General features: G+C 38.8%; 1 protein-coding gene across 6 annotated transcripts in view; it reads right to left on the minus strand.

The window, feature by feature from the left end:
- The window catches only part of ABCB11 (ATP binding cassette subfamily B member 11), an 82,283-nt gene that overhangs the window by 37,819 nt on the left and 19,280 nt on the right, over positions 1–25,184 (minus strand). For 4 of the 6 annotated variants that reach the window (XM_078070951.1, XM_036072015.2, XM_078070952.1 and 1 more), the window contains 11 exons: positions 24,974–25,107; positions 23,099–23,270; positions 19,834–19,958; positions 18,116–18,290; positions 12,234–12,347; positions 9,681–9,791; positions 7,245–7,370; positions 5,627–5,830; positions 3,492–3,662; positions 2,783–2,984; positions 1,646–1,721 (listed from right to left, as the gene is read on the minus strand). In XM_078070951.1, coding sequence (XP_077927077.1) covers positions 1,646–1,721; positions 2,783–2,984; positions 3,492–3,662; positions 5,627–5,830; positions 7,245–7,370; positions 9,681–9,791; positions 12,234–12,347; positions 18,116–18,290; positions 19,834–19,958; positions 23,099–23,270; positions 24,974–25,107 — 1,610 coding nt within the window. Of the gene's footprint in view, positions 1–1,645; positions 1,722–2,776; positions 2,985–3,491; positions 3,663–5,626; positions 5,831–7,244; positions 7,371–9,680; positions 9,792–12,233; positions 12,348–18,115; positions 18,291–19,833; positions 19,959–23,098; positions 23,271–24,973; positions 25,108–25,184 lie in introns of all 6 variants that reach the window. The other 2 variants (XM_078070949.1, XM_078070950.1) reach the window with 2 other exon arrangements.

A 25,184-nucleotide genomic window follows, 5' to 3' on the forward strand; every position in this document is an offset into this window, starting at 1 on the left:
CAGGAGGTTAATAGCTACTTTCTGGGTATAGATTGTATTTCTGGATTTCTCATCCTAGTCACCAAAGTGTAGAATTTGTGAGAATTAATAGCCAAATAGGAAATGTTTATATTAAAAATGATTATTTGGTCCTAATAATAAACTGTAACTAAACTACTTAGAACAAGTAGAATTTTGTTCATCTGAAAAGTTAAGAAAATATTTATTTTCTTGTTGACATGATGATGAAGTATATCACTTCCTTTTTGCAACCTTTAGCCCCGTAATCAAAAGAGGTGCCTAGCCATTTTCTGTGTTTAAAAAGGTAGTCAGTAGCTTCAGGTTGTGATTCTAATGACCCTTATAATTTTTTTCCTCCAATCAGAGAAGCATGGTTAAACATAATGCCTAATATCTATAAAAGTCACCTAATAATTGTGGCAATTTTTTTAGCTTTTACTTTACAGAGTAACTTGAAGTCATTGCTTTATTATTTTCCAAATTCAATAAATTTAATAAAACCAGCATTTCTTGAAATTTTTATGAATAGACTTATTCTCAAAAGGAAAAATAAAAACTCTAAGCATAAGCTCGGTGAACTATTCTTTTGTCTCTTTTTGAGGATAGTTGACACACAATGTTACATTAGTTTCAGGTGTGCAACATAGTGATTCAACAACTCTATACATTGTTCTTTGAATATTAAAGATAAATCTGTGTTTGAATTACTTGGAGTTGTTACCTAAATGTTTCATTTTAAGCCTCTTTAAACCAGTTTTCAATAAGCAATCTACTCCCTCGAAAAAGCAAGTCTTATAACCGAGCCTTTGCCCAGAGTACAGCCTTGAATTAAATATCCTAGAAATGGTAAAGGCAACAGTAAGGAAATCTGCTGTCACCATTGTTTATGAACAGCCTCCTAACTTAGGGAAAAAAATCTTAAGTAGTATCGTCATGAAGAGAGACAGATACTCTTGGGCAGAATTCTTCTTAATATGCAGACTTTTAACATTAAAGGAACTATTTTACTGAAACTCTTAAGTCAGGATGAAAGACTAAAATTTACAGTCTTGTTAATAGCATATTCCAAAAATATGTTTGAAAGTCAATACCCCTATATTCATCCACAAAAAAAAATAAATAGCTGGGGTTCACAGAAAATCTTTTCAAATACTAAAAAAATACACTTCTTTTTTCATCTAGTTAAGGAATGATTTGAATTCAGATGAGTCACTCTGGAAGCAGGAATATTTGTAATTCAACTGCAGCTCAGCAAGTGAAAGAATGGACCTAAAGCCATGAACTTCACCTCCATGTAAAACAATGCTTTATACCATGGTTAGATCTAGGGGACAAGACCAAACAGATTTTGTAAATACCCTTTCTAAGCTCAATTAACAACATTTTAATTACAAAGCATCTCTATCATGACCCTACCCACAATAAGATAAGAAGCCAAAGTTAAACAAAAAAAATCCCCATGAACTGACCAGAAAATGTCAATATAGCAACCAAGGATTCATTTACATGTTCATATTACATGAAACCTGGGGCTATGCTCAAGGCTATCCTGGTTTTACCTGAGATATTGCCTGAGGATCATAGGTGCAGAGGGCTCCTAAGAATATTTTAAAACCTTAAAATCTGCCCCATGGCTTCAGCTTACCTTAAACTAGCCTGGTAGCTCCCTCTGCAAAAGGTCTGTTTGCTGTCAAGTGAGGCCCGGTCAGTTTTATCTTCTCCTATTCAACACAACATGAACGATTCCTTAGTGTATACAATAAGGAGAACCATATCAAAAGAAAACTTCTTACTATGCTTGCCTAGCCTATTATTACTATGTCTGATGCTAAAACATTCTATTAACTTCATTGTGGCAAATAAAACTTAACACTTATCCAGCACATTCTAACAACAACAACAACAAAAATGTCAAGATACTCAGCAGGGGGTGCCTGGCTGGCTCAGTCCAAAGAGCATGCAACTCCTGGACATGGGGTCGTGAGTTCCAGCCCCACCTTGGGCATAGAGATTACGTAAATAAATAAATAAATAAATAAATAAATAAACTTAAAAAAATACTCAGCAGGATTGAATTTTTTGAGCTGTGTGATACCCCCTGTGTTATCTCCAACAAATAGATATCTGATAGAATGAATCATAAAAAACTGAAGGGAAACCCCCTAGAGGTCATTTCTATGGTAGATTCACCAAATTAAAAAAATATATATCTTTTCAGAAGAAATCACATGTGTTAAATATAGACAGTAGTTTTACCCAATGGAGTTCACAAATCGAGATGTGGTATGGTAGAGAAAGTTTGAAGTGGTGGTTGGTTAATGTAGGTTGGGATAAGTTACCAAATCTGAAAATTCAAACTAAAAAAAAAAAAAAGGATGCACTAGGGCCTGATGTATCTGTTTGCTATTTGCTTTAGTGAAAATAAGCATTACAGTGTTTAGTCACTGATTAATTTACTCAATCAGCAAGAATAGAGGTCCTACTGGGTGCTGGACACTCTAGGAAGGCTCTCCTATTTGCAAAGTGGGGAGGGGGGAACAAGGGGGTTGGCATTAAAATCATCTTCCCCACAAAACCTGGGTTTTAGCTCTCTGATTTGATCAAGTAACTGAACCTCCTGAGATTTTGTTCTTTCTCTTATCATCTATATAATGCCTCCAAGGGCTTTTGGGGGAACAAATAAGACAGTGTTTATTAAAATGTATAGAAATCCACGAAACTATGAGAGCTAACAAACATAATGCTTTATAGAATGTACAAGTGTAATGGAAAAGACACTTGCCCTTCATGCCTTCTATGTTAGCAGCCTGATCGCCTTGACTCTGCAAAGTCACTAGAGTGAAGTAGACTCCTTTCCGTTCCAACAGTTCCTCATGGGTGCCTCTTTCCACTGCTGTACCATGTTCAAAACCAATAATGACATCTGCAGCTCTGACTGTGGACAGGCGATGAGCAACCGAAATGATCGTATGTCCCTGCTGAATCTGTAAGAATGTACGGTGCACTGTTAACCAAACAGTAAGACAGAGCTGACATTGACATTTGGATGGTCTCAGAATCCACAAGTAATCAGAGCCTGGGTCCTTGGGAAAATCCTCAAATAGGCGCTCTGCAGATATTAGAAAAGGCCAGCGCACTTTATCAAGGTCATGAACACCCCACACGCTGGTCCAGTTGCTGCTATTAATCAACAGCTAAAATCAAAATGGAAATTCTTAAATCACATATTATAAGGTAGATTTAATAAGATTGAAAATTTTGCATTTGTAGCTTTTGGAAGCAAGCCATACTGACTTCTATTCAACTGTGAGGAACAGTCTAGTCAGTATTTTCTAAACAGTCAGACTGGAGACACTGACCTATGTAGTCCTTCTCTTTCCCTCCCCCTCTCCATCCTTCCATTCTCCCTCTCCCTCCTCTCTCAGTGAGCTGCCTTTCCTACAGCACATTTCCACACGGTCTTGTAAAATGAACTCAGACTTTCAACAGACCTTACTCAGTGCCTCTTGTACCATGGCTTCACTCTCATTGTCCAGTGCCGAGGTGGCCATGTCCAAAAGCAGGATCTTGGGGTTTCGGACAAGGGCTCTGGCTATGGCTACTCTTTGTTTCTGGCCACCACTCATCTGGCCTCCTCCTTCTCCAACAAGAGTGTCAAATTGCTAGGAAGAAGGTGACACCGGTAATGAAGACGAACAACTTGATGGCTCCTGGCAGTGATCATTACAAGATCCTTTCTAGCTCCCTTCTCAAGCATGAATTTTCACAGGCCCAACTTTCACTGAAAGAAATACCCTTTCCTGAAACAGGTTACTGTCTGATCAATATTTGTGTGTAAGATAAAGAAACTGATTTATTCTTGGGGCGCTTGAGTGGCTCAGTCAGTTAAGCGTCTGCCTTTGGCTCAGGTCAGGATCCCAGGGTCCTGGGATGGAGCCCCACATCGGGCTCCCTGCTCAGCTGGGAGCCTGCTTCTCCCTCTCCCTCTGCCACTCCCCCTGCTTGTGTTCTCTCTCTCTCTGCCAAATAAACAAATAAAATCTTTGAAAGAAAAAAAAAGAAATTAATTTATTCTTTCATTCCCAGGTTCACTGGGCTGTATAAATGTTTCTCTCTAGCTCAACTTCAAATAAAATGTTTTCACGAAAGTAGGGGCACCTGGGTGGCTCAGCTGGTTAAGCATCCGACTCTTGATCTCAGCTCAGGTCTTGATCTCAGAGTCCTGAGTTCAAGCTCTGTGTTGGGCACCACACTGGGGGTGGAGCCTACTTAAAAAAAAAAACAGAATGTTTCCACCAAAGTAAAAGTTGATCAGGGTCCTGAAAACCCATTTTAAAGGGTTAAAGCACCTATCAAATTCTTCCCTCTTTTCTCTAGCTAAGCAACACAGAAAAACACAATATTAAATCTGTCTCTATATTACAAATGAAAGATCAAACTAGCTGTACAATCATTACCATTGACAGCAAAAAGTTACTGAGTATCTTTCATGTTTAGCATTATATTGGAATCTCACAATGATGTCAGGCTCTTGTCTTGTTTATTATTAGCCAACATGAGTTGAGCATTTACCATGTATAAAGCATGAAGTTGAGCTCTTTACACATATCACCTCATTAGTCCTCCCAGATGCCCCATGAGGCAGGTACTGCTGTTCTCCTCAATCAGTGGGTAAGGAAATGCTGGGGTGTAAGGGGCTAAAGTAACTTGCCCAAGTTTATAGAGCTTGCAAATGGAGAAGCTGGGATTTTCATGGAGGCAGTCTGATTGCAAAGCTTTATACTCTTTACCACTGGACTATATCATACCCACAGCTGCAATCCTGTTCACACAGGTAATCTAGAAGGCTGAATAGGAAATGATCTAGAGCACAGACGCTGGAGCCAGACCACCTGAGTGTGAACCTTGACTCTCCTGCCTTGAGCAAGTTATCTGACCTCTTGGAACCTTAGTTCTCTCTTCACAGATGGAAATAATAATAGCTGCCAACAGGATGGTCGTGAGAGTTAAATGAGATGTAAAGTGCTTAGAACAGTGTCTGGTAGGTAGTAAGCACTATACATATGTTAACTGGTAATAACAGCTCTTCTTTGACTTAGCAGACCATTTGACTTAGCAGCCACAAAATACGTATAAGTGTAATAATATGGAGTTGGTTTTTGTTGTCGTTGTTTAAAATGAAGATAAATGAAGAATTTTTGAATATGCGAGATACAGTACTGAGGCCACAGAATTAGCTGCCTAAGCCCAAGAAAATGAAAGAACAATGACATTGGTAGGCATCAATGAACATTGTGTAAGTCATTGCCACATAACAAATTTATCAATTGCTTAGGCAAATTCTCAACAGATGGAGTAAGAAGATTGTACCTCTGTCAAGGGGAGCTTTTAAAAGAAAGTTCCCCTGTTTGTAGATTTTTAATACATCAACAACAATATGCTTTCAGGCAAAGGGGAACACTCATGGTATATTTCCAGGAATGAAACCTAGCATGGCATTAAGAATTTAATGATTTGGGATTCAAATGGAAAGAAATGTATAGTATCGTGTAACTTTTTCTTTTTCCTTTTATAACTTTCTGAGTTCTGCTCCCCCTCCCACCCCGGGATGAGAGGCTAGGGGTACCTGTGGCAGGTCCATGATGAAGCTGTAGGCATTGGCTGCCTTGGCAGCTTGAACTATATCTTCCATCGTTGCATCCTCTCTGCCATAACGAATGTTCTCTGCAATGGTGGTAGAGAACAGAACGGGCTCTTGCTCCACCATCCCAATCTGAGCTCTAAGCCACTGAATGTTAAGAGAGCGAAGGTCATGGCCATCTAAAGTCACCTAGAGACCATAAGCACAACGTCACATCTCTTGGAACCCTTCAGGGTTCTGAATCAAAATGTTATGTTCTACTTGACCTATGGGGAGAAATAATAGAAACCCGCAGGATTATAACAGAAATAATTCCTCCCATAATGAGGTTGTTTATATAGGAGTGATGATATATAGTTGAAATCAAGTCTAGCTGTAGAACAATTCGTTGTAAAAACACAAATGATGTAAAGGTCATTTAATGTAATATGATTGGCCCAGGAATGGAAAAAAAAAATCTAATTCTTCAATAGAGTCAAGTCAGTTATTCACCATATTTTATATATTTTTATTATCGTTTGACTTGTGACCTAAAATGGACTTCAAAGCTACAAAGTAAAGAAGAAATGGTCCCTATCTTGTAGGTATGCTTTACAGTAACTCTTACTTTCTGGCCAGATTCATCAAATAGAACTTTGCTGTTCAAAAGTAATTGAGAATGTAAGTGGGATAAGCAAAAATCACTATTAGCAAAAAAAGTAAAAATCTTACATCAAGAGACCATGATTTCTATGTAGTCAGAGTATAGTTATGCTGGTATGTAGCAAAGAATACCTGTAGGATGAACTGTCCATAACAAAGAAACATTCCATTACGTTTGTCATGTCAGTGTAACAGTGCTCCCATGACAGGGAACACCTTGCATTGAAGCCACTTGATATATACTCAGATGATTCTATCTCAAAGCATCAAGGAGATGTTGACAAGAATGACTTTGAGAGCGTAGAAAGAGCAGAGCCTTTGACATCTCAGGGCCCTGGGTTCAAATCGGGAGCAAATCTCAACCTCTCTGACTCTGCTTCCTTTTCATAAAATGAGCATATATACCTTGGGGCTCATTTTTGAAAATAAGTAATCATCTTCATAAAGTACTTGACATATGTGATAAACAAATGGCAATGATGGATATTTATTTTCTTAGTTTCAGTCTATGTTTATAGGCAAATAAACACACAAGGAAGAAAGAGATGAAGTAGTTGGTGAAATTATATGATTTGTCTTTAAAACCTAAATTCTCAAAGCAGTCATCAATCTGTTTGTTCTAGCCATGCAACCTTTCCTATACTTAGCGTTTGGAAAACTTGAAGAGACAATAATGATTTTGTTACAATACAAAGAAGGAAATGGAAATGCGAATTCACTGACAAGGCAGCAATACCATTTTGAATGTGTGTGCACATCACTGAGCGAACGGGCTGGTCGTTCAATGAACACGACCACCGTGCAGGGAATCAGTCCAGTCAATTCAGTCAAAAACTCAGTAAGTCAACTGTGTGTGCGTCAGGACGGTCTCTGTGTACACTAGGCCTTTGTGCTTGACCAATATATCCCCATTTGCACTCTCCCATCCCCATGTATTGAGAGGCTTCTGGAAGACACCCACCATGCCTTCACTGGGGTCATAGAAACGCTGAATAAGCTGCAGGGCTGTGCTTTTCCCGGATCCACTGGATCCTACCACAGCTGTCATTTCCCCTGATTTAACAACCATGCTGAGGTTATTTAAAATCTGTAGAGAAAAGAAAAGAACAATGTTCAGATTGTCAGCAATTATACTTGTAAGTTAGGATGCTTTGTGAGGATACTCTGTACGTGTTTACTTATGCCCTCAAAGCAGTAACTACCAATATCCATCAATAACCAGAAAATCAGCAAACAGTGCCTATGATGAGGTTTTAGCATTTAGCACATTACTCATTAATAAATTGATAGTGGCACCCAAGAAAGGAAATGATGTGTGGTAACACTGTTGAAGTAAATAAACCACGCCAACTTGTAAAATTATGCTCCAGAATCCACATTTAAAACACTTCTGATAGGGACGCCTGGGTGGCTCAGTTGATTAAGTGTCTGCCTTCGGCTCAGGTCATGATCCCAGGGTCCTGGCACCCAGCCCCTTATCAGGGAGCCCGCTTCTCCCTCTGCCTGCTGCACCCCCTGCTTGTGTTCTCTCGCTCTCTCTCTGACAAATAAATAAATAACATCTTTTAAAAAAATAAAACACTTCTGATATACTAGGATGCCTCAAGGAGACTGTTAAGGAAAGAAAGCCATTAAGTTAGAAATACAATACTAATTTACTGACCATGGATTAACAATAAATTAACTTACAAATTTTAAGCTGTCATACACTTGTATTGTGTGTGAACATATTATCTGAAAAACTTTCCTTAACAAATGTTTGTGATGTGTTTATTAAGTTTAAAGCACTGTTAAAGGTAGAGACTGAATGCTGGTAGGTCTAGAAAGGGAAGAAGAGGAATCTAATTCAGAAGCATCTGTTGGATATTTTCACCAATTCAGTGGTGATTTTTATACTTATTATGTAAAGGTGGTTAGGGGTCCTCTGTGTGACAAAATCTCACATCTTTCATTTCACACTAGAGAGTTAGGCTTGCAAATATACTTTCACTTACTGTAATCTCCCCCAGGGCGGGCGAGCACAGTGTGTGCTTTTTCTCATTATAGCCCAGGACGGTGCGGCACCCAGCAGGGCTGAGTACATATAGGTGTAAGTAAGAAGATTTTATTAAAACAAACCCCACTGGTGTTGGGAATAGAGGATAAAACAGAAATGAAATAAATGTGTTTTAATTCAACTGGTATTCACGAAACAGCTATTATGAGCTGGTTCTGAACAGATTTTCTAAAGCAAGTTTTTAGCCATCCATTAAAAAATCTTAATGAGTACTACCTTGTGGTTTATCTTCCACAAGGTACTTTGACATATGTTGCGACATTTAATGTTTCCATACATATGTGATATGTAACAGTAATAGAAAATATACTTCAGCAATTTAATCAGAATATAGAGGTACCTGTGTTTTATATATATATATTTATATATCTAATGTGTGTGTGTATGTATGTGTTTACCTATGTTTTAGGTATGTAGTATCAGAATTAAGTTGCAAGGGATTTAGTTCCCATAACAGAAATATTAAGGGTGGCTAGAGGTATTCTTTTTTTTTTTTTAAGATTTTACTTCTTTATTTGACAGAGAGAGACACAGCGAGAGAGGGAACACAAGCAGGGGGAGTGGAAGAGGGAGAAGCAGGCTTCCCGCCGAGCAGGGAGCCCAATGTGGGGCTTGATCCCAGGACCCTGGCAGACACTTAACAACTGAGCCACCCAGGCGCCCCGGCTAGAGTTATTCTGTTAAAAAATTAGGAATAAATCTCATTTCAAAGTCAACCTACTCAAGGAGAGCAGATCCTAATTTTCCTATAGATTAAATTGCCTTTAAAAATGCTTGCTCTGTAGGTACAGGAAAACTGAATGTTCTTCCTCCTGTGCCCCGGGCAATCACCTAGCCCAAGACACGTGAGCACGAGGCCACAAGATTACCTTTCCTCCAAAGACTAATCTAGTGACCCTTGTGAACTTACAGATAGGAAGCGGGAAAACTACAAATGCAGCAGCTTTTCTTTGCCAGAAGTACCCTACCCACTCAGTGTTTTGCCTTCTGCCTCTGTACTTCTGGATTGTTCTGATTGCCTTGCAGTTTATTCAGCTTATGCCTACAATGACAGGCCCTGCCACTCATTGCAACAGAGGATCGCACTTAACTTGACCCAACCTGAATGGGTTGCCAGACTGTGTCCTCCTCAGGGATTTGCACATTGGTGTTACTACAAAGGAATGTGACTTGTTGCCTAAGAAATGACATGATGCCTAAGAGCACTTGTAGAGAAACGTGCTTCTGTTCCTTCTTCCTGCAAACTGTCATGCTTCAGAAAAACAAGTAACTTGTGGCCCTGGATATGAATCATCAAAGAAGAAAAATGCCGTCATTCCCAGAGAAAAGATGAACACTTACCTTCACCTCTGGTCTGGAAGGATAGTGGAAGGTCACATTATGGAATTCAATTTCACCCTTAATTCGATCCAACTTGTAACCCTCCTCTGACATGCAGTCAATGTTGGGTTTCTGGAGTAGAATATAAAAGGAATATAGCTACAACAAATACATATGCATCTATTGTCCATCCTGGTTTGAATTTACTCATAAACCAGAACAACAACCAGGTAAAACACTGCACCAAAGTTGCTTCCACATTAAATATTTATTAATAATAGTAATAATACTAACATTTACTGAGATATTAATATGAGATATATTACTAGATATGAATAGTATTAGCATATCATATTACACACATATTAATAGATAACCAAACATACACAAAGAATTAATACATAATTATAATGAATATGAAATAAATGTCAGTATATAATTGATATATAACTTCACATTAATTAAATGGAATTAATTTAATTATTATTACTATTTGTTGATATATTGCTATGACATATATTATTGTATGACAATATAGTAACAATATATAACAATATTGTAATATAATATGTAGTATTGATTTATAATTATGTTAGTATATAATATATTATTATTATGTATTATTATATTATTGGGATACCATGGAAGACAATTTACAATTGTCTTTTTTCATTTATGTAATTGTCACTATAACCTAACTAGACAGGTGATATGCTCAATTGTTCACTGAGGAAGTAGAGAGCTCTCAGAGAGGTTAAGTATCTTTCCTAAAGCCACACAACTGGTCAGCCAAGCTGGGGTCCAATAGTACTCTACATCTGAATACCTATTGTAGATGATAATTAAAACTAACTGAATGTCCTTAAGTGGTATCCTCAGATACTACCAACTTTCAGTTGTTATGCTGAATTTCACTTCTGTTGTTGTTAGTAGTGAGCCTAATCTAGAATTTAACCATTCTAGTTAATGAGACAAGAATGAGGGCCATCTCCTGCCACCAGAACACTCCAGGGTCAGCTTCTTCTCCCTTCTACACTTGTGAGATAAATTCATCATCATATCTCTATCTGGGGCAATAGTGTAATCTACTCTCTTCCTCTCGGGTCTCTCGTAAAGATAATAAAGTAATTTTTAAAGGCCTTAGTTTTTTGTAATAGCTTCAAAGGCCTTTTAGACTCATCATCTTATCTGAGCATATAATAACCCTAAGAATGAGGTAGAGTTTGGATAACTCAATGTGTCTATGTGGTTTTCAACAATCTGTTTATACTGCAATATATGAAGCCCCAGATATAGAACAGATAAAGTGATGAACAGTCTCCTCACGCAGGTTTTATGCTTCATAAATACTGAAGATTTAGGGGACCAAAGAAACACTTCTGGCTTTCCATGGCTTCCAGAGAGGAAGAACAACATCTTGCTCTCTTCCTCCTTCCATTCTCAGATTTTGACTTTCTAGCTGGACCTTCAATGCGCTTCAGTAGATTAAATCCTAGCTAGGCTACCAGAATCCTTTACAAGCTTGTAGAAGCTTTCTGTCACAGTTAAAAGATAATCTAAACCTATGAACTTGGCCTTAAAGACTTGCATTATCTGGCCCCTTCCTCTCTCTCCAGCCTCTGTACTCTTGCTCACTCTGCTCAGACACACTGACCTTGTTTTAGGTCCTTGCATTCACCAATCCTTTTCCAACCAGAAGAGCTCTCTTCCAGGAATAGCCTCCCTGCTCTCACTTCCCATGCACCGCTCCTCCCCTAAACCTCACTTTGCATGGCTGACTCTCCCTGTGGTTCTCAGCGCAAATACTACCTCCTCAGAGATGATGTTCCCCTCACTTGAAGACTCCTCCCCTCACCCCAACCGTTACCACGCCATTTTATTTCCTTTATTGCACTGATATTATCCTAGCTTTGAATGTACTTACTTCTTTTTTCAACTTTTATTTTTCACTGAAGTAAGTTTGGTTTTAGGTGTACAACATAGTGATTCGACAATTACATTACCAAATGCTCACCAAGATACTTGTAGTTACCTTCTGTCATACAAAGTTATTACGATATCACTGGCTACGTTCTCTATGCTGTACTTTTCATCCCAGTGACTTATTTATTTTACAACTGGCAGTTTATCCCCTTCACCCCAACCCCCTAGCCCCCTCCTCTCTGGAAACCACCAGTTTGTTGTCTGTATTTATGAGTCTATTTCTATTCTTTTGTTTGTCCATTTGCTTTGCTTTTTGGATTCTCCATATAAGTGAGATCGTATGGTATTTGTCTTTCTCTGTCTGACTTATTTCACTCAGCATAATACCCTCTAGATCCATAAACGTGCTTACTTCTTTATTGCCTGTTTCCCAGTATGATAGGAGAGCAAGGGTCTTATTTGTTCTATTTCACTCTTGCAGTCCCAACTCACTATGGGGTCTGGCTGATGACAGCCCCTATTAAGTATTGCTGAATTAAGGGCATTGTGATAGCCCCTCATTTTTCTTAACATTGAGGGTAAATTCCTCAGAACTTCATTTTTCTCCCCACCCCCAACCTGTTCACGGCCTTTACTTTGGCTTTCACATACCCTGTCTATTGTCTGAAAAATGCCGGTGGCCGCTGCACGCCCAGTTGCAAAGGCTTCCAGACAAGAAGATGCATTGCCAAGATTTAAAGCTCCTAATAGAATACTGAGGAAAATCTGAAATGAAAAGAGATAAACATAGTTTTCGCGTGTTCTTGTCAATTTGTAAATAGTGCCATCATTTGGGCTATCCATGTGAGCTCAGATATTTCTCAGAAATATTCTTCCATGGGAGTTTGAAAGCTAAATAGCTCTTTAGAAACACCTGGAACAGTTTTTGTTCTGCACAGTATCTCCAATTTTTCTATTGTTATGGTTTAAAAGAGTACATTATATTTAAATGAACATCTATGTGTAGAACACTACATTACAAGAGTGTAGAACACTATCCTACAAAGAAGAACATATTTTGAAATGAGTATGAGGTCTAAGCAAGGCAGCATATAGACACAAAGTGAGTTAGAATAGTGATATGATAATTCAGTTTGTAATATAAACAGGCTTATATAGTCTTCTGGTTAAAGGGTAACTGAAGCAATGAAGACAGTGATCAGCTTGATTGTTGTAGAGATAGGTACAAGCAATTATCGGTTTGCTACTATATTGTTGCTACTAGTAGACTATTCCTAGGATAACTACTGCTATTACTACTACTACTACTTTTACTAATGTATATTTCTAAGTGCTTTACCTGTATTACTTCACTTAATCCATACAACAGAAGAGAAAACCAAGGTGTATGGACGTTCCCTAACTTACCCTACATTACAACATGTATTAAGTGGTAGAGCAGTATTTGAAACCCAGGCTCTTGACTGACATTCTGTTTCACAAACAGTCCCATCTGCTGCTGGTGGCATGCAGTTGGTATGGCGAGGTTCCTGGGCAATGATGAGGAAGCTGTCCTTTAACTCACCAACCCAGTCATCTCATTAAGTTAGGGGAAGGCGACTTGATCATGAGCAGATGTTCCTACCAAATAGCGCTCTGTGTTTATCAGTGCCGTTTATAAAGGAAGAAGCAATGAGGCAATTTGTCACATGCCTCTAGGAGGAGCACAAGAGTCCTTTTGACCAAACAGATGCTGGTCACATGATGCTCATGGGGGATGTTTCGTTGGCCACCATCCTTCAGGGACCGGAGTTACCTGCTGAGCTGAAGATCGGCTGCTGCCTGAATGTAGTCTTCAGGCAGTCAAATGAACCCAGTCTGTAATGGTTTCCCTGCTTTCTTTCAATCTTCTGTCTGGACCATGAGACTCCTCAGAGCCTCCCAGCTACCTCCCTTCATCTTCAGTAACCTCCATTCCACATATCATGATGATGTGCACTAGTGCCCTCTTGCCTTCTCCCTGAATTCCCCTCTCCATGTGTGGGACAAACATTCCCTTTTCATCTTTCTTGTTCCTTTTCCTGAATTACAGAAGGTAGTTCCTCCTGTGGGCAGATTACTTCATCTTTCAAGCCCCAATTTCTTTATCTGTAACACAGGGGTACTGAAAGCATACACCTCATGGGACTTTTATGAGCATTAAATGAAATAATTAGTTTAAAGGTGATGAATCCAGCGTTAGCCACGTAAATAATAGTGATGTTGAAAGAAGCAAGATTCCACACTTAGGAAGTGGTACGGTGAATAGACAAAACAGTACCTCTCTAAATTGGGTTAGGACCACATTTATCAGATTTCCTTCCAACTGAGCAAAGGAAGCCTTCCACATGTCCTAGATCAGGGGTCAGCAAACATTTTCTATAACACGCCAGATAGTATGTGTTTTAGGCTTTTTAAGGCCAAATGGGCTCCGAAGCAATTACACAACTCTGCCATGTACTGCAAAAGCAGCCATAGGCAATAGTGAACAGATAATTGTGGCTGTGTTCCAATAAAACTTTATTTACAAAAACAGGCATCAGGCTGGATTTGGCTGGTGGGTCATAGTTTGCTGACTCCTGCTCTAGATTCTAGGTTGAATCACTAGGGGCCTAAGCTGAGGTTTGCAGTCAAACCCTGCTCAGCCTGGCTTTGCAAATGTCTCCCTCGGGGTACTTAGGGAAAGAGTGGGTGGGACAGGACAGAGGCATATACCTAGTATCATCACAATGGCTAGCACCCATCCCAACAGACCATCATTTCCCACCCCAAACATTTTACTCTAGCCCCGTGGACAGCAGTGTGGGAGTGGGAAAGGCCAGGGAGACCACCGGGGAACAATCTATCTATGGGTGTGCTGTGCTGAGGAAAAGGCGGCTCCCTGGAAGCCAGATCCAGAGGCAGGAAAACAGTGGTTAATGAGTCAGGCCCCTGGAGGCACAGGCATGTGAGTTTCTATCCCCCTCCACGCCCCTCAACACGTATTTTTCAACCTCATGGCTCCATTTCATTTTTAAGTGGTAGTACAATGACATCAATACAGAATGAAGTTTTGATATGACATGTGGTATTTGTATGAAATATGTCACTTAGTGCTTGATAACTTATACACACTGAATAATGTTACTCTCTATTCCTGCCGTTATTTTTTATTATTGAGTCCTGAAACCTGGGAAGCACAAAAGAGCAGCCTTCTGCACTCTTCAATCCCTTTCATCTTCTCTCCTAATAGATCACAGGGTTTGTTTTTTGTCTGTGTACAGGTGATACCGATCAGTCATTTATGTGAACAACTTACCATGTATGCTCAATTACCATGCAGCCAATAACGATTTTATTCATCAAAAAATATATTCGATTAACCTAATTGTTAATTACTTTAGTGGACTGATAACACTCAACTCAGCTCATGTGTACTCAGACTTCATAGTTTGCTACTCAGAAGTATGGCCAAAAATGTGCCTGCACACATGACTGAGAGAAAGAGAGAGATGGAGGGATGGAGGAAGGGAGGGAGGAAGAGAGAGAAAGAACAATCAGTGATTATACTGTTAATGGAGGTCTCTCATTTTTCCAAAGGGATCTTTCTTAAGGTGTAAGCAGAGGCTTGTAGGAAGGTGTTGGAGTAAGAGGTAAGGTTAATAATCGATGATTAAAATGTTAGAGACACATAGTCTGTCACATCTGCACGTAATAAGTACTCTCTCAGCCCAATTATTTACAGAAGGTATAGACAAGAGTGGACACTTGAAGCTGAGGAGTGTCAAATTCGTTAAACAAGGAGGCCATTAGGCTGAGGTTGATTTAATGCCTTGGTAGCCTGCATGAGCAAACCAAAACCTAAGCGCAAATGCCTCAAGGTTAAGACATCAAAAACCTAAGGGCAACCAATCACAAATGGTCCATTAAGCTTCCCCAGGCAAGGCAACTGCTTAAGCCAGAGTCAATCAAATCATTGTTTTGCTTTGCTTCTGCCTCTTCTCTATAAAAGTTTCCCCCCTCCCCCCCCCCAACCCCCGCCCGGTAGAGAGTGGCTTCTCATCACTTCTGGCTTGGTGCTGCCTGATTGGAATTATTTTTGTTTAAAGAATCTCCTAAAAATTTTAGTATGCCTCAGTTTATCTTAGAACCATAACATTGGATTCCTGCTAGAGAGAGTAACCAAGGCGTTTTTAAATTCAGTGTTTCCAACTAGAATTGTGTATTATTTAATTTTCAATTTACCAATTCATTCTTCCCTCTGAACTGTTATTTGGGCACACCTCTGTCCTCTCCTTGCAGTCACGGAATGAAAGGAAGAATGTCTTTTCTCAGCACATGTTTTTCTGCAGAATGAGCAGATACATGCATCTAGGTCTGCAGTCAACTGGTAAATGTTGAAAGTTCTTAAGAGTCATTAGACCAACAAAGATGAGGGACTTTGTAGTCAGGTTTCTGACCTGCAATACTTTCACTGGATTTTCAAATGTGCAAAGCTATATTAGAGTTGTTAAGAAAGTGCTTAAATTATAATAACAGCAACATTTTCCATCTATACTATCTATTTAAGGTTCAAAAGACACTTTAACATGTCGTATCATATTTAATTTTTTAAAACAAAGTTCAAGTGATGCCAGTTGTTCATCTTGCAAAGAAGAACTGAATTTTAAAAAGTTGTTCTTAGTGTATCATCAAGCTGTTAATGAGATAAAGTCAGTAGCGCAGATTGACTATGGTTTGACCTCACCACTGATAATCATTTATAAATAAATAAATTTATTTGTTTAATAAATTTAAACAAATAAATAAAATTCCATTCAACTTTCCCTAGAAATGTATTTATATTAAAGCAGTAGATCTCAAATTATAAGCTATCAGGTAGCAAATTTCTAGTAGATAAGATTTTGGCATTTTTCATTGTTTAATTGGTACCTATCTCACCTAGAATCTTTTTTTTTTTTTTAGATTTTAGTTATTTGACAGAGAGAGAGAGAGAGAGAGAGCTAGAGAGGGAACACAAGCAGGGGGAGTGGGAGAGGGAGAAGCAGGTTTCCCGCTGAGCAGGGAGCCAGATGCAGGGCTCGATCCCAGGACCCTGGGATCATGACCTGAGCCGAAGGCAGACACTTAACGATTGAGCCACCCAGGCTCCCCCTCACCTAGAATCTTGAGCCAAAATATTTTATTTAAGAATCATATATGAAACTGCTTCACATCTCCATGCTTTAAAAATTAATATACTTAATTATGGGGCACCTGGGTGGCTCAGTCGGTTAAGCATCCAACTCCTGATTTCAGCTCTGGTCATGATCTCAGGGCTATGAGATCGAGCCCTGCATCAGGCTCTGCCCTCAGTGCAGAGTCTGCTTGAGATTCTCTCTCTCTCTCTCTCCCTCTCCCTCTGCCCCTCCCACCCCTTGTGCGTGCGTGCTCGATCTCTCCTCTCAAATAAATAAATAAATAAAATCTAAAAAAAAAAGATTAATATATTTAATTAAATAATTAATAGGCCAAATGAAACATGTATTTCATGCTTTATCTCCCTGGCCTCCTGTGTGGGGGCAGGAAGGGGTGGGCACAAATGTAAACAAACCCAAATGTTCAATTCCATTCAAGGACTCTGAAGGAAAAGTTCAGCAAGCCGTACAAGAGAATAAAAGATTGGGTGAGCATGGGAGGCCTTACTGGGAAGGTGCTGTTCAGCTGAGAATTAGAACAATGACAAGAGTCCAGCTGTAATGAGAGGAGCTGTAAGCTAAGGAGGAAAGACGTTGGGTTTGTGAGCAGGAGGAAGAGATTTCTCTGATCCTAGCCACACTTGGTTACCCTGCTATTCACTGCTAACATCCTTGTCTTCTATAGCATTGTCATTAGGCATTGATGTGGTTGTTTAATTATTGCCTCTCTTCCCCACTGATCTATAAATCACACCAGGAAAAGATCACATTTCTTTTGCTCACTATTGAATCCTCTGTGCTGGCATATAGTAGATGCTCAATAATTCTTGAAAGAACAACGGAAAAAATACTGAAAATTAAAGCAACCAAGGCATTCGTGATAACATGGCTCTAGCACAAGTGAACAATAAAATAGGGTCGTATTATGTGTTCAGTTGAAGATATCATTGGCTTGGTATTTTAGTAACTCATTGTGTTTCACAAATACGTCCATTAGCACATATCTTGTACTATTATTAAACTTAAATACATGAGCTATTAATTTTTAGCTGAGAGATCCCTGACTTCCCATTTTCATGGCATGTTATCTTTTGGACTCAGTCAGAAAATCATTGTTTTACAGCTACAGAATTTTCAGTTAAGCGGAAATCATTAAATCACTGGTCTCATCAACTCAAATGCTCAGTGTTCCTTTACTATAAAATGTGTAAGTATTGCTTGTTTCTGCAGATGGACTCCATCAAATCATTGCTGCTCTCCTCCCTCAGACAATAAAGGAATAAACAAAATGCCTTCACTGTAGGCTTTCCCGAGATTCCAGCAGGAAATGTTATGTCTAGGTCATTAAGGTCAAAGTACCTGGACGAGGGTTCCTGGCGTATATTCTCCATCCTCTAGGACAAGTTTGGAGCCGTACCAGAAGGCCAGCGCATAACAGAGGAAGATGAGACACCACATGAATCCAGTAAAGAATCCCAGCACGATCCCTTTTCTAATTCCCCAACGCTGGGCAAACACAAGATTTCTCTCGTACCTGTGAAGAGAAAGCATTTGTGTCTACATCAGCAGCAGCAGCAACTCAAGTTAGAATGTTTAAATCAGCCACAATGCGGTGCTTTTACTCAATGGTCATAAAAATCACCCCAGACACACAGCAGCTTTCGGGAAAGAAAATGACAAACTTCCGTGTAGTTATTTAGCTTATTTCAACCTGGCAATGAAATGTGTTGAAGGAACAATGCCTAACCAAACCTCATGGCTGATTACTTCTTGGATAAGAACAGTGTGAGAAAAGTGGGAACTTTACCCCAAGAGAAAAGAATTTTCAACACAAATGTTTGGACATGAGGGATCCAGTACTATTTGTGCTTGAATTGTTTTTACCAAGTCACATGGCATGCTTTCTATCAGAAAATGATGCAACTGTTTTCCCCCAGGTTCAGAACCAGTGTTTGCCACAACTCATCTCCGTACACTCACCCATCTGCCCCGTGACCAAGAATGCTATGTTGTAACATGACCGGTCAGGTTCACAGCCATGGGACATGGATAACTATGTAGAAATTCAATCTAAGCACTAGACTGCAGTGATTCTATGATCTAGCCATTAATAACTGGCATTGTCTTGAAGCTCAGACATTCTGTAACTGCCTTCCTTAGTCTCAGAAAATAAATTCATGGAGAACTTTTAATATTTTGCAGGACAAAGTGAAGGTCTATCCTATGTTTGTTCCATTTTCAAATCATTTACAAAGCTGCTATTAATAACAATAATGAGTATCTTTTATGGTGGAGGAAGTATCCTACTGAAATTTTTTGTGAGAAACTAGGTAACTTCACTCTATAAACCAAAAGAAGCAAAACAAACAAAAATTGTAAATTCTATTCTCTTTTTTTATTTGGTAACAATTGAGACTGACACCGTCATACTAGATCTCAAACTCATGAAATAAGAGTTGAATTAAATTGGTGGCTATTTTATGAAATCAGTGCCTGGCACTGGCACTTAAAAAATACTAGATAAGAGGAAGAATTAACAAAATCAAATTCTCAACAACTGTGTTGTTTGGGTCATTTAGGTTTTTTATTTTCGTTAAGAATTAATCTTCTGGAATGATGGTCTGTAATATACCAACGCTAAATTTTGTTTGAGTAAATGGAAATTTCATCAGACTTTAAAAAGAGCATGTAGTACAGTAGCTGAATAAAAGACACTGAATAAAAAATGTGTTGAACTGCATTTTAGGTATCTCACAGCAAACAGTGTTACAGGCCATGAGGTATAATATGCATACATATGCGTACATACACACCACCAGAGTTGAAATAAATACCTAACCTAAAATGACGTTCTAAAAATCTCCAACTACAACATTTTCAAAAACACACAGCTAAAGGCTTGGGGGTCCTTGTAGTGCTTTGCCCAACTAATTACTCTCAGCTACCTCTTGAATAAAATCTCTCTCACAGTAAACAGACCAAGGTAAATCTGCCACTTTGTACAAAATAGGGAAGATTTAGGGTAGTAGGTCAAACGACGAAATTCAGGAAAGTGGTGGATGTTTCAGTAAACCAACCTTTCAACCTCTTTTTTTTCACCACCAAAAGCAGCCACCGTTCGCATAGATGAAATGACTTCATCAGCCACTGACCCTGCTCTGGCGTAGGCCTTCAATTCATAGTCAGTAAACTTGGACACACTCTAAAATCCAAAAGAAGAAAACAAAACCAGGGAATTAGGTAAGTCAGTCTGTCATTCAGTGATTCATTTAGCAGAGTAAGTACGTGGTGTGGTTTCGTACAAGACTAGATTCTCGCTGTAACGGTGTTCACGGAGGAAAGAATCTGGTCCAAGTTTGAACCGTGTTAAGCCCCATCCACGAATGTCTGGTTGTTAGCATACCAAAATGACTTCTTTAGAAGTCAGCCTCAAAAGCCTTCTCACAGAGTAAGTCCCCAGTAGGGCATTCTGTGAGACCACAGTGTTACACTCATTATACTAATGAAGTTTGCAGATGATTCCATATCACATTTCATTGCTATTGACCACAGGATGTTTGCACAATTTACAGACAAACACCAGAGACAGAGACTGGAGGTTAGTCAGAGTATATAATTGGGAGAGAAGTCCTGACGATACAGAGGCTCATGATACTGCAGAGGTAATTGCACAGGAGAAAGCTCCAGATAAATATTACGCCATTTTGACTCAACTGTAGGGGCTCAAGTAACTAGCTTTGCTCTTTACAAAAGGAACCAAAAAGACATTACACTTAATATTTAACAAATTACTTTTTCTAAAATTGGACTTGGATTGAGTTGCAATTAGAATTAATTACCAAAGAAATCCCTGGCACAGATGAAGATACCAGAATGAACAAAAGCAAATATTGTAGAAGTTCAATTAACTCAGAAATCTAAAATATATATAGTACCCAGACTAAAGGAGTTTATCTTCCAAGTTTTTCCGAACTTTTAGCAGCTTAACTCTTCTCAAACCAAATCTTAAATGGAATTCTAAGATACAAAATAAGTAAATGTAGTATTGTTACAACAAATTTATGTCACAAGTCCACACTTTATAAAAGTTGTGAATTGAAGGGGGCGCCTGGGTGGCTCAGTCGGTTAAGCGGCTGCCTTCGGCTCAGGTCATGATCCTGGGGTCGTGGGATCGAGCCCCGCATCGGGCTCCCTGCTCCGCGGAGAGCCTGCTTCTCCCTCTCCCTCTACCTACTTGTGCTCTCTATCTCTCTGTCAAATAAATAAATAAAATCTTTAAAAAAAAAAAAAAAAAAAAAAGTTGTGAATTGAAAAGGCAACAATAGGGAAAGTAGGGCTATTTTCATCAACATTAAAATATGAATTTGGGTGTTATGAATGACATTAGAGTTTTTACCACAATCCTCTTCTAATTTATTTCTAAATTATGTATTGAGGAAATTAAGTAGTTGTGAATATTAATAGTTTTACTGTAATTTAATGTACATTAAATAACCTCAGGATACTCCCATTAAATTGATACAGGAGTTTAAAGATGTAAATTGGAAAATATTTTTATAGATGTAAATTGGATTTTAAAGATGTAAATTGGAAAATATTTAGCATGTCAAACTAAACTACCTACCTATTTTATTTAGCATGTCAAACTAAACTACCTACGATTGCTCGTGATTCTCATGGAAAATATAAAAGTCAGACTCAGGCATACAAAACCCACAATAACATGTAACATGTCATATATTTTGCCCACTCCTACTTTTTAATTTTTTTTTATTTTGGTCCTGCTTTTGAACTGCTTAGTGAAGTTGCTTGTATCATTTTATACAAACATGCACAGACTTGAATTCAAGAAGAAACCAGTGCAGAGCTACAACATTCCAAATCAGTGACACATTTACAAGAACTTGAAATATGGGCACTTGAGATAGCAAGAGAAACCATGCCCTAAGCCTGTTAAAATCAAGTCACCCAGGCTACATCTCCACTATGTTGAAATGTGACATCTGACCCATCTGAGTATGAATATTAACCACAGGTTTGAGGAAAGAGATTAAGTGTTTGGGGTGGGGGAAGCTGAATCAAATGTTTGCAGAATCCCCAAAGATCCCCCATGGATGGTGAGGCTTCCCTGGAGTGAAGCTTGAGAGTGTTTGGTAGGAAAGACTGTCACAAAGCTCACACGTATGGTGGGTTGGAAAAAATAAAAGCTAGTATCTCTTGAGCAATTAATTCTGTGCCAGATGCCAGGCTAAATGCATAATATGGATTATGCCTTAAGTCATCACAATGACCTTTATCCTTATCTTCAAGATGAGGAAGCTAAAGTTTTGACATGCTAAATATATCTTTCTTGAGCCAGATGGTAGAGTCAGGGGCTGACCAACGGAGAGGAGTGAGCTCTTGGCCTTTGTCAGTCTGTATTACCTGGGAAACATTTGAGTAATATAGCCAGTGGATTGTCGAGAATATTTTGCTAGAAAATATTATGGAGATTGGTTTCCTGCTGCTCAGTGATGTGCGTGTATTCAGCTTTCCACCTGAATTCTATTCTCATTTACAGCAAATTATTAGTTTGCCTGGTCCCATGACCCGCTATCTGATGTCTCTGCTCTAAAAGTATGATACAAGAATTTATTAATCCTTGGGAGTATTTTCTAACTGGGATGACCCAAAATTCCTACTCCTACACTTTTTCTTGGCCTGCATGCCTGGGGAATGGAGATACCGCTGGGAATGGGTCAAGTGACCTCTTCCTGAAACTGATTAGACTGCCCGGAGAGCACAGCTGTGAATGCAGAAATCTCCTTTATGTGTTTGTTACTGATCTGGGTACATCTGTTGGGCCTTTTTGAAGAAAACATCTGAGCTTGGGAGACCATGGGAAGCAATAGGCATATGAGAGAGTGGATGGGGATTTGGAATCAGGCTCCTTTGTATTTGAATCCAGTTTTGTCACTCACGAGCTGTGCAGTCCCAGACAAGTCTCTTTACCTCTCTGAGCCTCCGTTTCTTATGTTTAAAATGGCATTAAGGCTTTATAAGATTGTTGTAAAGATTAGAGATAATAAACATGAAGTTCCTAACAGTGCCTGGCAAAATAGTAAATGCTCAATAAATGTAGTTGTTATTGCTATTAATACAATAATATTTATGTTATTAAAATATCATCAGTCCCTGGATTGATGGAATGTTATTTGATACTGAGGAATAACCAAACAAAATAAATCAAAACAGTGATAAATAATGTTGACTAAACATACACAGGAAAAAGGAATCAAGTTTCACATTTCTGGCTGTTTCTCAGGGCAGATGTCCTGGAGAAAAGTGAGAAGACATTCTTACCAGACCAATGATGGCTGCTCCAATCCCAATGAGAGGGCTCACAGAGATAATGACCAGGGTCAGTTTCCAACCCTGGTAAAATCCCAGCAGGAACCCACAGATGCTCGTGGTCATGCGCTGAATGAAAATGGCCATTTGGTCAGCAATGGCATCATTGACTTTGTTAATATCCCTAGAAACAGGAGACTTGGATCACTGAAACTGAATTTGGTCAATTCAAATGCCTTGTTGAGAAATCCCAGCCTTTCCCTTCTACTGCCATCTCTGTACCCCATTGCCTATGAGAAACATAACAGCCTTTCACATTTGAAGAAACTTGCTATAGCTTGTGAGGTCATCAAGCCTCTCCCTCCCTCACAGCCAAGTAAAGTTTTCCTCAACCCAGGTTTCCCAACTGGTGTCCATTCAATGTTGACAAAGACTTTCAGAAACCATCTTATCTGTCCCTTTCTTTCTTATAGCTCATATTCTTGGTCTGTCCTGAAGAGCCCTTCTTTCCTTCTTTATACCTGCTAAATCCTTTCAGCCTCAAGGTGCAACCCACGCACTACCTAATTCATAAAAACCCTCGAGGAAAAACTAATATAGTCCTCCCTGTGTTTGCATAGCAATGTAATGAATCTGTGTTTGTGTGTGTACGTGTATATAATTACTGCATTCTGCTTATAGGTAGTATAGAATAGTGGTTAAGAGCACAGACTCTGGGGCCAGACTCCGAATTTGAGCACAAGCTCTTCCTGGGCAAATTACTTAAACTTTCTGTACCTTAGTTTCCTCATCTGTAAAATGGGGATAAAGACAGAACCTACCTCAATGGGTTGTAATGAGGATTAGTTAATATATGTTAAGTATATAGAACAGTGCTTAGAGTAGAGTAAGCTATCAATGTGTCAGCTTTGTTTATTTATTTACTTGCAATTTTTATCCCTCCTACAAGGCTGTAAGTTCCCTGAGATCAGGAGTTGTGTGGTTTATCTTTATGGCTTGCATACGGTAAGTCCTCTAGAATATAGGTTGAATATAATTATATTAAATTCATATTCCTAGGAACATTCTCATAATCTCTTGTTTAGATGGAGCAAACAGGGCTTAGGACTTAATAGCAAAAAAAGGACCTAAGATATTACCCAGAGATTTGACAATTGTATTCCAGCAAGGTTAAGTATCTATTCAAGATCACAGTAAGTAAGGGGCAGAATGAGTGCTAGAATCTAAGTATCCCAACATTCAGTCTTTGATCTTCACTATACTACACACTCTCTCATGAGACCTCATGGGACCCCAAAGTTCAATTCAATAGGGTTCAATTGCTTCTAATTACTCAGGGCTCGTTCAGAATACTTGGAGGAGGAGGGGAGGGAGGGCTATCAATTACCCCAACTGGTCTTTAGGTATAAGCCAGATTTAAATCCAATTGTTTAGTTTCAATCTTTCTCAAACTATTTTGGATTTTTTTTTTTTTTTTTTGGTCTTTGTTTTTATGTGCAGAAATGACCTCAACAGACAAGGCAAGATAATTCATTCTAAGTACATTGTTTTTCCCTATAAATACATGGACTGTGACATCCCTCAGTCTCTCTTTTAGAGGCCAAATAGCCCTACTTCTTTTAACTCTCTTCTGTAATCCTTCATTTCTAATATTTTAATCCAGGGCCTACAAACAAAATTGTAGTATCCTGGCTTTCAATTGTTAATGATCATATCAGATAAAGCATTACCTATGAAAAAACCATGCTACCTGTAAAAGCCCAACTTAAGAGACAAAATGTATCCAAAATAACTGAAAATGTGTTTCTAATTGTTATTTAATTTAGAAACAAGGGTTCTATGATCAAAAGCGGACACATACATTAAAACCTCCTACCAGCCACTTACTCAGAAAATCTTGTATTCAGCTCTCCCACGGAATTGCAGTCGAACCATCCTATTTCCATTCGCATTACTTTCCTAAAGGAAACTTTTCTCATTTTCTGTATCTGACGAGCTGCAGCAATCACCCAAAAGCATATCTGAAAATGGAGCAAGGATGTTTGGCATTGTGATGTTAAAAATATTCATTCATTCCTTCTCTTTTCAGAAGAAAATA

The sequence above is a fragment of the Halichoerus grypus genome, chromosome 4 (assembly GCF_964656455.1).
Source record: "Halichoerus grypus chromosome 4, mHalGry1.hap1.1, whole genome shotgun sequence".
Taxonomy (NCBI): Eukaryota; Metazoa; Chordata; class Mammalia; order Carnivora; family Phocidae; genus Halichoerus; species Halichoerus grypus.